This window comes from Parasteatoda tepidariorum, chromosome 5 (assembly GCF_982258835.1).
Source record: "Parasteatoda tepidariorum strain Cologne lab strain chromosome 5, Ptep-v5.0, whole genome shotgun sequence".
NCBI lineage: Eukaryota > Metazoa > Arthropoda > Arachnida > Araneae > Theridiidae > Parasteatoda > Parasteatoda tepidariorum.
The window spans coordinates 28283235-28297128 of record NC_141759.1 but is presented as its reverse complement, the minus strand read 5'-3'; the positions used below and the strand labels follow the sequence as shown (position 1 = coordinate 28297128).

General features: G+C 30.1%; 1 protein-coding gene across 1 annotated transcript; it reads left to right on the top strand.

The window, feature by feature from the left end:
• Nucleotides 1-1311: 1311 nt before the first annotated feature.
• Nucleotides 1312-13151, top strand: LOC107448183 (carbonic anhydrase 1). Its single transcript, XM_021145344.4, has 7 exons — nt 1312-1455; nt 2421-2498; nt 4119-4286; nt 5618-5763; nt 6388-6444; nt 10247-10507; nt 12969-13151. Exons 1-7 carry the CDS (start codon nt 1404-1406, stop codon nt 13086-13088), a joined length of 882 nt encoding a protein of 293 aa, XP_021001003.3. The 5' UTR covers nt 1312-1403; the 3' UTR covers nt 13089-13151.
• Nucleotides 13152-13894: the final 743 nt, after the last annotated feature.

The following is a 13894-nucleotide window of genomic DNA, read 5'->3' as shown; positions in this document are numbered from 1 at the left end:
AGCCTTCAAAGTGAAAGCCTTCAAATTATTTAGAAATAGTGGTGGATAAAAATCTAATAAATTGAATTTATTAAACCAAAAAGAACACATTAATAAACTACCACTCGAAAATATTTATTTCCTGTTCGGAGAAAGTCGGCACCTCTGCCATTATCGTAAAAATTCCATCTTCACGCATTTAACTATTTAGAATTTCAAAGCAACTAAAAACTATTTTTCAAATAGCACACCTGCCCTTCACAATACCTGTCTTTCTCAATGCTGCAAAGTTAGAGTGAGGAAAACATTGTTCCTCCTATTAAAGTTCCATTCCTCCTTCGTATTACTTAGAGGAAAGAATTATTTTAAGTATCATCAGCGATGCCAACTGCTCCGGACGCGCCAAAATAATTAAAATAACAGAAAAGAATTACAAAGTAAATTTTGCAAATATTTGACTAATATTGTTTGCCTTTTAAAAGGTGTAGCTTGAATAAGAACAATAGAGTTGTGAATTATATAAGCCTACGAATTATTTAGAAATAGTTGTGGTTAAAAATCTACTAAATTGAATTTATTAAATCAAGAATCACAATTGATAAAATACCACTTTAAAATATATATTTACTGTCCGGAGCAATAGAGTTGTGAATTATATAAGCCTACGAATTATTTAGAAATAGTTGTGGTTAAAAATCTACTAAATTGAATTTATTAAATCAAGAATCACAATTGATAAAATACCACTTTAAAATATATATTTACTGTCCGGAGCAAGTTGGCATCTCTGTTGGCATATTCAATACTTAAAACAGTTTATGTCCAAAAAAGTATCATAATTGGCTAGTATAATTTTTTACATTGTGTAATAATTCTTGTTTAATTGCGTTGCAAAATGAACTATTTTTATTGATGAGCCATCTCTAAACTATTTTTTATTTTAAAAAGAATATTACATTCATTTAGATGAAATTGTAAAAAAACCGGAAGAATACTTTGTATAATTTAAATAAAAAGCATAATGATGTAACGTGATAAGAAAAAGAATGATCAGGAATGAAAGAAATTTCTAATGAATTAAGAAAAAGAGGTTAAAATTTCACTGGTGCATGCATTGCTGTTTCAGACATTTCTATTAATAGATTGAGTTCCCAATTAGCCTACATGAGATTTGCATTAAAAGTACTAAGTCACTATGTATAATCTTCGTCAATGATTTTTATCTATCGTAAACATTAAAGACAGGAAATACCGTTACCAATTCGCCCAAATTTAGTCAGACTGTCTAAATTCAAAATAACATTTATTTGGCAATGAAAGAATTTTAACCTTTGCAACATTTTTTAGATGACAGGAAGAGATAGGAAATGTGTATAAGAACTGTGAATTTGCAATAAAGTCTTACATTTAAATTTGAATCAACCATGGAATATAAGCCTTTAGCGCAGTTAGCACTATTATTAGTTATTTCATCTTGTAAGTTATTTCTTTTCTTACTATGAATATTTTTCAATCTCTTTTTTCTAAATTAAAATTAAAAAAATTCTCATGTTTTTTAATGTGATTTTGCTTGTTTTTTTAAAAGAATAATCAAATTTATACACATATAAGTTGTTTATTGATGTTTCATGGATTATTCATATTCCATGGTTATTAGAACATTGATGCTACATTGCTATTGCACTTTGATGTTTCTTCAATTTTTTTGTCACGTTAAGATCCTAGATTTATATATTATTAATATAAGTTGCTTCCAGTAACAAAACTTTTTCTGAATGATCTTACAAATTGACAGCTATATTATTATTTGTTGCCAAGACAATAAGCTTGCTCATCCCTTAAAATTATTTTACACAATATATATATATATATATATATATATATATATATATATATATATATATATATATATATATATATATATATATATATATATATATATATATATATATATATATATAAGCTCATCAATAATGAATATGAGAGTAGGGAACGCGGTACCATAGCACTGTTTATATTTAAAATATCTACAACTATTTTTAGAAAGGATCAAAAATAAATCTAAATAATTTCTTTATATTTAAATCCTTACGAAATTCAAAAATTAATGCAAAATTATTCGAAATTTATACTAAGCGTGTAACTATTTAACACTACTTAAATTATAACTTAAGACAACCTAACATTTTTCATTATAATAACATTAAAGCAAATTAGTTTTGCTAAACTTTTTATTTTTTCATGGAATCGTAAAATCTTATTTAAGAAGTCATCTATGAATTTTTAAGTCATTTTTATTATATTAAGTCATTATATTATTTTACTATATTAAGTCAGTTATTATATGAAGCATTTTTTTTAAAAAAATTTTTTAAAAGCAAAGTGATTCTTTGATGTTCCTTACTCAAAATAAATACTAAAAGCACATAAATATATTACAGGTTTTGTCATTATATCTGCTGAGGAATGCCCTGCAGACAAAGACAAGGATTGGTCTTACGATTCAAACTTACCTAATGGTAAGACATTATGGAACATTTTATTCTAGTATTCATTTTCCTATTTTTTCGTAGTTATAATTATTTTATTTTACTAACGTCATTAATTCACCTATTTACAGTATGTTACTTAAAATTTTGAATAATCTTTCTCAGAAACGTATATAATTTTTTTAAAATTGCATTGGGAAAAATTTTTTTGGTACGCTTCAAAGGATGATACTGAATCTGTTGTCCAACCGCAAAGTTTTGAAAAAGAAACTAACTTGTAAATATTACACAGGGCGATAAATGCATGGGTTTACTAGTTATGATACTGATAATTATTACTACTACTAATTATCTGTATAATAATTAATAATCGTAATTAATAATCAGTAATTTACTAGTGCTTAAAACTGTGTATGATACTTATTTTTGACTTGTATATAGATATTCTTGACTTGTTCTTATTATGAAGAAATGCATTACTATATTAGAGCTTTTGATGCTATCTACTCGAATTTCATTTCAATCACTTCAGCAAGATAAAGCACATCGGAAAAAATGAGTCCAGATAAAACCTGTTGGTTTAGAAAACCTGGTAAGATAAACCAAAGATAGCACAATAAAAAGTGTACCTAAGTACGCGTCAAGAGTAGTACTTTTCTTGTGTGGCAATACTTTCAGCGCTTGAAGTATTCGAACCATATACTCGTGAAAAACTTCATTCGATTAAGCATGAAAAATACCTAATAAATAATGTCTCACTTATTGAAATAGCAACATCCGATCCATAAGTAGTTGCAAGTACAAAGGACAGGGTATACACTTTTTTAAAAAATTATCGAAAAAGAACAAGGGATTAATACAATGGACCAAAAGTATTTGCGAATTCAATATCTGTGTTACAACTGACTAACTGAATTCATAAAATTGACGTAAACTTAAATCTTACAAAGTTTACGATAATCTCATGAAATCACCACAACTTTAGAACTCATTCCAAATTGAAAGTATACTTTTTGCCCACCAAGCCTTTCTTATTTTTAACCAATTCCCTTGAAAATGATCTGAATCTATTTAGGGTAAAAAATGCATCGAAATCTATGCTTAATAATTGCATGATTTTGAAGAAAATGGTCATAAAAGTATTCATTTTTTTAAATTCAAGACAATTACATAAAACTAAAGTGTATTTAAATTTTATAAACTCATTTTTAATTTGTGGGTAAATTTTTATTTTGCATGCTTGAGTACTGACATCTAGCTTTAAATAAACTGTCTCTAAACACATAACAAATAGTCCGGCACTATCACCTGGTGACCAGATTGAGAAACAAACATGATTCCACGCATTATAAATATATTGCTTTAATCGTTTTGGCGCATTGCTTTTCATCACACCGGCATGAAATCATCCTCATTCCTCGCAGAAAAGGAAAAACGTACACAGGAGAGTTTATAACGTAATCTTATAAATACGAAATCTTATAGGATTCTTAATATTGAAATTAATTATTTATTTTTATTTTTAAAAAAATCCAAGTCCCGGATCGACATAATTTAGACACATTCGAACAAAAAACGGAAACAAAATCCAATCTTATACATCAGATTATACCTGCAGTTTTTCATTCTTATTTGAATACTTTCAATTAGGTCCACAACATTGGGGTGAGAAGTATCCAAATTGTAATGGAACATCTCAATCTCCCATTAACATAATAACGAGAGAAACTGTGAGAAGTGGAGAGCGTCAGAGACTTGAACTTCATGGCTACGATGAACCTATTACCAACGTCTCGATAGTGAACACTGGTTTCACGAGTAAGTTTTGCTTTCTGTTTTGATTCTATAAATATTTACTCATTTTAGAAAGAATTTACGATGTATTTCATCATTGCCAATTTTGTATTATAATTTACAAAATTTTTGAACTTTTAGGCTCTTTTAAGGGCGCGTTCTTAAAATTAGTAGTTTTTGAATATCTCTTTACTAAATTTAATAAAAAAACAATCTCATCAATAAATTTATAAATATTCTGGTTATGGCAGCCAGGTGGTTCAAAGATAAGAACCGGGGTTTGGTCCGCGAGTCCTTTAAGACCAACCATGTATATGCGACATACATATTTGTAAAATGAAATGGTCTTATGAACGAATGGTGCTGCCATCTATGCGGGGGTTCTGAGATAAGTCGCATTCACCATATGCTCTCTTATCAAACGAAGGCAAGACCATTCGAAACAACAGCAACGTAAACATATTCGCGTACATAGTAAACTATTAATCAAATATTACTACGTACATACTAGCACCGTTACGGATCAGGTGACAGAGCACTCGCCTCCCAATGAGGTGAACCGGGTTCGAATCCTATCGATGGCTGGTCGATATGAATCGCATCGACCTGGCTCCTATCGACCACAGTGCTGACGTGAAATATCCTTAGTCATAGACGGATTATGCGTTAGAGTCCCCTTACCGTCAAGCTAACCGTGGAAAGTTTTCGTTTTTTTCCTCTCCACGTAGCGCAAATGCGGGTTAGTTTCATCGAGAAAAAGCCCCCACGAAGGCAAATTTCTCCCAATACTTGATCCAAGAGTTCCCTTGTCTTCTGAATCGGGTTCAAAATTACAAGGCTACAAAAATGAACATGGGTAGCCTTGAACTCAAAAAAATTGCGTAGGCTGTACAAGAACGGTTATAAAATAAAATACATACATGCTATTAATATTTGATTAACATTTTACTAAGCATGATTAAAATCATATTGATAATTTGACCAGCAACAAGTATTTTTGAATGAATAATTCAAAAGCAAGTATAAAAAACAAAATAATGAAACATTGATCATTTTTGGTGTTTGCTAAAAGATGAAGTGTCAAATTGAGAATTTCTTATAATTCCAACAAATTTCTTCGAAATTTAATAACTAACTCGAAAATAAATAAATAACCACATGTCCTACCTCAGGTAAAAATCATTTATGATTATGAAGGAGGATATAGGTAATGTGTTTTAAAAAATTTACTTAATTGTAACTATTACAGTAATAGTAACCTAAGAGTCCATGCTATAAGAAGCGCATATAGTCAGGTTAGAAATATTTTAACTTTAAATTGTATTTAAATTCTAATAAATTACTGTGTTTTTCAGTTCTTGTAACACCCCAAGATGGAGTTGAAAGATCAATCACACTTGATGGTAAGAGTTATACATTGAGCCACTTCCACTTCAATTGGGGTAACGCAACAAACAAAGGATCAGAAGACGTGATAAATGGTAGAAGACATACCATGGAAGTAAGCATAAAAAATTATTCAGTTACCCGACACCAGCGACGTTAAACTGATTCATCATTCGACATCCCATACATAGACCATGTTATTATTATACCGTATCTAATGTGCAAAATAAAGGGGATAAAATCATTCTCCCCTCCTATGTACTTTGCTAACAAAATATTAGGTTTCCCCCAGTTTTTATTTTTAAACTGGCATCAGAGGTATGCTTTGTTGACACTTCATTCTTCATTTAATAAATTTCAAGATTTTGAACACCATAACATATTTAGATACATATTTAAAAATGCTGATTATTCTTGTATTCAAAACTTCGGTGTAGACTAAACCGAAAAGATTTCTGCCTATAATTTAACACTACAATTGTTATTTTACTACCGAAAATGTGCAGACGTAACCGTATTACGTATTCAAAGTGCAAATATGAAGAATGACAATCAACCACTGCTATTATGATTATTATCATTTTAATAAACTTATTATAATGAAATTAATGTCAGCATCAATATAAAGGAAAACTTAAAAATAATAGTTTGAAGAGTCATTACTTTATTACTATTAATTTTCATTACTATCTTTGCATATGTTAATCATTTTCTAACTTTTTTCTCTTTCTTTTAACAGGCTCGCTTTATTCATCAAAACGAGGGAAAATTAGTTACAGTTTCGGGATTTCTGAAGGTATACCAAATTATTATTTTTTATTCCCTGTCTTTATAAAGGTTGTCAGTACCAAGCGCAGAACTTGCTTTTAACCCAGTTCTTTTGTAAATTATTATTACAAAACTATACCTTTATACATTATTACAAAATTATACCTTTATACATTATTACAAAATTATACCTTTATACACGACGCCCGATGGCTGAGCGGTAACGCTTCGGGTTGTCGTGTCACATGTCCCTGGTTCGATCCTCGGGCCGGGCAAGGTTGACTCAGCCATTAATCCCTTCAGTGGGTCGATAAATGAGTTACAAGCATGCTTGGGAACTAAACACTGGGGGTTCTGCGCTCGGCTGACCACCTAACCGGAACATCTGCTTCTGCACCCCGGAGCCCAAGGTCAAGAAAACTGAGATGGGCACTGTAGGTCTTGGCCCTCTAGGGGCTGTCGCGCCGCTGAGTTTAGTTTAGTGTCATTTTTTGGGGCAAAAATGCCATTTCTGTTGGCGTCATGAAAAAAAAATCTATGAACAAAATTCATCGTCTATAATAGTGATCCCACCTGATATAATTGTGTGTGGAAAAAAAAACAAATTTACCAATTATGAATAATAAAGCTTAATTTAAAAAAATAAATAGTTATTTTCGTTGTAGAGTGAAAGAGACTAATAAATTTGTTTCTTAAAAGCGATTTGAAATCAATTTTAACTCTAGTTACATGTTTTTAATAATAGGGAATATTATATTCTGAATGTATGTGTTTATTGCGTATTTGAGTAGTCTCTTAGAAATTATTTTCCCCTTAATTTTACCGCTAATGTTTTAATGAATTAATTAGGCTATCTTGGAAACACAATCGTGGGGTGAGTGAAGGATAATAAAAATTGTAAAGGCTCACAGGGTTCACAGAAAAAATAAATAATTGTTGCAGATTTATATTAATCGTTTTGAGGTCAGGTAAGGCTTTAGTTCTTTTAGAGATGAATATTTTTACGAAATAATAAACACCAGTTGTCACAAATGTATTGCATAATCGAGATGCGCTATATATTTTTGCAACCACTGTGAAAATTTTCTGATAGAGATTACGCTTGTTAGCTCTCTCTGATATAGATGTGGATAGATTAATAATAAGTATTTATTTTTTGTTTGTTATAATTCTAAATTTTATTTTTTGATTCGATAATTCCTTTATAGTGGTAAATTTTGGAAAAAAGTTACGCTTTTAGTCATTTGAAGGCTTTTTTATTCTAAAAGTTTATGCGATACAGAATATATTGTTTTTTTATTGGAGTTGTGGAATGTAATTGTGGAGTTGTGTCCAAATTTCTGTCAATACCTCTAAGTTGAAGTTTATATTGATTTGTAAATGTATTCATCAAAATCTATTGATAATTTAATGCATTAGGCCTGTAAAAAAGCTTTCATGGCGGTCATTTGTGTGATAAGCGTGTATGATCCATATGCTTATAACAGTTTGAATGCTTACAATAACAACATAACATTGCATAAATGTAAGCACCATCAATCGTTGCTTCACCAATTGTTCTCGTTCCTTTATCAAGAGAATAATTTTTCTCTTCTTGAAAACAAATGGAATTTTTTACACTAAAATTTAATTTAAATCTAAATTTTACCTCGAGTTCATAAAAATTCGTTATAATTTCAACATTTTAAGTAAACCATTAGCTTATATATGATGATTAAATAATTTTAAAGCATAATAATTCAGTTTTATATGAGCCTCGTAGACTGAAGGAAACCCTGCTTCAGCTTTATAACCTTTATATAAACTTCATAGACTGCAAAGGAGCAAATTAAGAATATGAAAATTAAGCTTTATTACTTTTTATGAACGCCATATATTACATGCACAATCAAGACAATGAACATTCAAACTTATAACCTTTATATGAGCTTCATAAACTGTACGAGGCACATTTAAGAGTATGGAAATTCAGCTTTAAGACCTTTATATGAGGTACATGGACTGCAAGAAGCATACAAAAAGGCAACAAACTATTTTCTAACAATTCTAAATTGTTCAATGGCGGCAGAGGCATTAATGAATATCTGCGTCAGGCTTGTAGAAAGCAGTATCTATGTTTGTTTTCATTGATAGGCATTGCATCATTAAAAATCATCTAAGATTAATAATGTAATGGTCACTATTAATGGATTATCCAGGAATGTTTAGGTGTTTGTAGAAATTACTATTTCTTGAAGATGTTGTTGGAATTTAGCAATCGTTAAATTTGTTGATTGGCGTATTTCTATCTTGAAAATATTTTCTTCCGAAGTGATGACGGCAAGCAACTATTTATCAAAAATCATAAATTAGTTAATTAAGAATCAAATTATAATGAATAAAAACGTTTTATTTTAGAAATATGGAATCATATGGAGCTCCAAAGTTTAAAAAAAATTCATTTTTGTGTACATACAAGTAAATAAATTTAGAAAATGGCTCGGAGTTTGTGGCTGCTGGGCTGAGCTCCACAAGACGTATCCGTCTACAGAGAAATCAAAAATAAGAGCGTCTTGTGTGCGTTAGCATTATTTCCGCCAAGGAAGGTTCAGGAATTCATGCTATTAATTGATTAAATTTAATGCCAAGGTTCTTTCTCTTAATCTTATACATTCAAATGTGTTGGCGAAAAGAAAACGTGAAAAATAATAAAAAGCACTAGTGGACTGCGCCCCCTGCTCGCTAACGCTCGCCAACCCCCAAAAATTGCTACGCTATCTTATATGGTTTGCTTCGCAAACCAAGCTCGCTTCACTCGCTACTAACTTAGGTACATTGCAAATGCAGAAATTTCTAAGAATTCAAAACAATCATTCAAATCCATATAACAACTTTTTTTTTAGAAAAAAATTACATCTTTTTAGTAAATACTAAGTCATTAAACTAAATTTGAATTCAAATAAATGACATGTAATTTGTTAAACCTATTAGAAATGTACTATAGTATAAAATCTTAAGATAAAATTTCTAAAACTGATATCTCTTTAAAAAGGTTAAAATTTTGGCTATAATTAAGTCTATTAAAAATTGAAATAAGTGAATTGCAATGGAAAAACCTGCATAAACAAATAAATTCTAGTAAAACAAATAAATTCGTGATATAAATCAAAAATCGTCAAATAAATTCGTAATATATAAATTCGTGAAAAAAAGCGTTTCGACAAAATACTAAAATAGAGATCTATCGACGAAGACACTTCTGCCTAGCTTATGCTCTCTGTGGTTATTTCAGTTTCCGTTTTTAAAAGCGCTATATGTTGAGCCACCACATCTAGATTTGGCATGTGACATTTTTAGCGGCAATCATTGGTCCATTTTCTAGCGTTGCCATTCGGGGAGTTGTAATGAGGCTTTTTTTGTCGCCTTGTAAGAGAAATATATTTATAGATTAATGAACCCAAAACATTAGCACCCAGTTAACGATTTTCCAATACTGCGCTAAAGTGTTAGGCAGATGTTGAGAGAATATCCGAAAATAGATTTTATTCTGCTCTCAATTCAAGGTTGTAGTATGAAAAAGTTACAGATTCTATTAATGATTTTTCTTTATTGAAAAAAATATTAAATAAGAAAATAACTTGGTTTTTAAATGTTAGGAAATATGTTTTGCATAATTCTTCATGACATGGACCTTTGTACCAAATCAATTACCGCATAACCATCTGGTGCAACCATGTAAAAAATGATCTTTAAAAAGTCTTTTGAGATAAACCTATATATTTATGAAGAATTAATTGTTTTCGAAAATACTTTTACAAAAAGAAACTTAATCAAGCTTTCTCAATACCTAGGAAAGCAGCAGTCAAATAAACTCAGTACTATACAACATTTTGTCCCAAATGGATTCATTTCAATATGCAGGACAAAGTTTCGAAGGAGAAATTCATCTGAATAGAAGTAATTCGCATAGACAGGGCAAGATTTATCTGGAAGATCTGATTGACAATGGGTGTCCATTCTACAGGTATGAGGGTTCCATGGGTTTTCCACCATGTGATGAAGGAATTACTTGGCTGATATGCAGAAGACACAAGGGAGTGCGCAGTAACCAAGTATGTATTTTAATTCCATGTTCAATATCATGATTCCTTCGAATCTTTGTAAAATGTTTTATTGATAAAATTTTTATGATGATGATTGTTAGAATTGCTGATGAAATGTCACTTACAGGGTTCCCAAGGATATTGGAAAAATTTAATAGAGCAGATAGAACATGAAAGCAGATAGAACACAGCTTTCGCTCTCATATATTTTTAGACGCCCTAATTGCAAGCAAAAATATGTTTATTTTGGTATTTTTTAATTATTAGAAATGATCAAATAGTTATTAAAAATATATGTTAGATTACCAAAATTATATCTGTGCTAAAATATAAAATCCATAAAAAATAATTAAGAAAAAAAAATTCCTTCACAGTAAAAAATTTATCAATATTTGATTTTGTAAATTAAAGAAATTTCAATGATGAATAACTATTTCTTTTAGATCTAAATAACTGCAACTAAATACAAATTTGAAAAATTATTGTTTGGAAATGAGCTGTATTTAAATTTTTTTATCTTTAATGCAGAAAAAGACACCGCTGTATTATGCTATATTTCATAATCATAAATTATTGAAATGATAATTTTATTATTTTTCACTTATTTTGACCTAAATGAATACAAAATTAATGAAAAAGTTATTAGAAATATATTTTGTTTAAATGATGCTCCTAAGGTCTTAATCGTGGTGACAAAAGGAAGACCAATTTCTATCATTTGTGCAACCAGCACGTATTACTTTTTAGAAAAAAAAATATATCATTAAAAAAAAATAAGAATCATGCCACTAAATTAAAGTTAATATAAGTAGAATGTGAGATTTAGAAGAAATCAATTGAGACAGATACTCAAAATAATCAGGCTGGTGTATATCTCTCAAAATATTGGAACTATTTTGAAACATTTAAAATAATGGGGATACTGTGAAAATATCAAAATATTGAAGCTGATGTGAAAATATCAAAATAGTTAAACACTTAAAGTAATAGAGCAGATATGAAACATTAAAAATTACCTAAAAAAAAATTAAAATAATGTGGCTTATGTGAAACACATTTAAAAAAACTGTTATTATTATAATACGAGAATTACAACTCTCTTGCATTTCGTGGGAACTATTTTTCTATAATGAGCTTTAACATATGATTCTTTGCATAACATATATGCTTTAACATATGATTCCTTGTTTAGAAAAGTTGATTTAAAGTTATTTTTCATTCCACTACACGTCATTCAAAGGTGAATATAAAAATCTAGTTTCCTCTTGGGGAGCTTTCAAGACAAGAAAATATGCCTTTTAAAATGGTAGCAAATTAATCCGAAATTCTGAAACCTTAAGTTTTTGATTGTCTGCAACTCTATTAAATATTTTTAAAAAAGTTTAGTAGTTGGCAGGCTTGTTATTAAAAAAATATCCATCTTTATTTTCAAAAAAAGCCGATCGGGTGGCCGAGTGGTTAGCGTGTCTGACTGTGGATCCGATGGTAGCGGGTTCGAATCCTGCTCAGAGCATGAATGTTTCTTTCTCTCTCTGTGTTCTTTGTTCTTTCTCCTTTGTGTGAATGAGATCCGCCCTATAAACGGGTTTGTGGTTGTGTGACGTGGGCGACTCTGCTCCACCGCCGTGGTCTTACCACAGGTGCCCACTGGGTAACGAGAAGAGAGTAGCAGTTCTAGCATTCCTGTGGCCAATGGGTCATTGTCCCAAGTGCCCGCCCTTAAAAAAAATTCAAAAAAAATTATATAATACTGTTTAAATTCATTGCCATTCTTTTCAATCTATATTCAAAGTACGTATTCAAGGTGTAAACACATATATGTATTTATTCAAAGTATAAAGTGTATGTACAACAGAAAACAAAGAATTAATGACGTTGTTGCTCTTACTTAATAAAATGTTGCATTTGCCATTGACTAATTTTGAGCGGTAAATTTTAAAATTTGCAATTTTCTTATTTATATAATTAAAATAAAACTAAGTAAACTCAAGATTTTTATTTTTAATATTATAGGAATTCGGGGTTTCAAGCAACGAAAATTGCTTAGCTTAGCAATGAGATGAGTTTACATTTTTATTCGAAGCCACGGGAGCATAAAAAGAAACTAAGAAAATTGTTAAATAATTTTACTAATTAGGATAAAAAAATAAAGCAAGGTTAAAATTTAAAATCCAATTCAGAAAACAGTTACAGGCCTTATATTTTTTACCAGCTCTATTTTTTGATAATGCTTATTTGTAGATACTTTATTTGAAAAAATCATTTTTTAAAGTTTAAATTTAATTTTGAAACAATTAATTTTTAAATCATACTTGCAAACGTATTATACGAAAATTTTTAAAATAAATGAAATCTTCTGAGTAGAGGAAAATATTTGAATTATTTCGATAGTCAAACTGTAATGACATACTGATAAATATGTTTTAAATCTTCAGTCAATATGAATGTATTATTTTTTTTTAATTTTCAGTTGAATGGGCTATATCGCTTGTATTCGGTGCCGGAAGGTACACCAGATGCTGATAAATGTCATATGTTAAACATTTATAGGCCAGTGCAGCCATTAAACGGTAGAAAAGTTTACAGATAATAAACTGCGTATATGAAAATTTCCTGTAACAATTTGAATAAATAAAGGCTATGTTTGATTCTACAGTTGTTACATTCTACTTTTTTAAAAAAATGTACAATTATGTAGGTACCTAAAGAGTTTTTTTAATCTCTTCAGACTCGAAATATCTATAAGAATACCTCCCTAAATTTTCCATACTCTGGAAAATTGGGGGCAAACTTTTCTCAAGACTGCTTAAAATTTCATAAAGTTAACTTCAAATTAATTTGTTAAAAATCAGTTTTGGATGTTTTCACCCCCATGAATGTATAATCAGGGATGAGACGGTGCTCCCCACTCTTCCCTGCAGCGATGATTAATCCGCTCGCCTGGCAATCCATCCATCCGCAGATTATAATTTTGACCTGCACGATCAATCTCTGATTTAGTACCTTCAGACGTATTGATTTGTTATCGGAACTTGAAGAACTCATTGACTCCAACAGATTTATCGTGCATCATTCATTATTTTGTACAGGTGGAGTTTTCGGTAGGAGGGGATCAAACTCACGACCTCACGGGTATGAGCCAAACTCTCCATCAGCCAATCTATCCCGTTCCCAAAAAGTACTATCGAAACCTGACAAATCGCAATTGAAGAAGCCGTGATTAAAACACAATCGATTGCCCAATGAAGCAGTGAGTGGCAGAAGCACTTTAAATTTTCCCTCGACAATCAGACAGATTATTTAAAACAGTTTATTCCCAAAAAATCATCATAATAGGCTAGCTAGTATAATTTGTAATATTGTATAGTAATTCTTGTCTAATTACGTTACAAAATT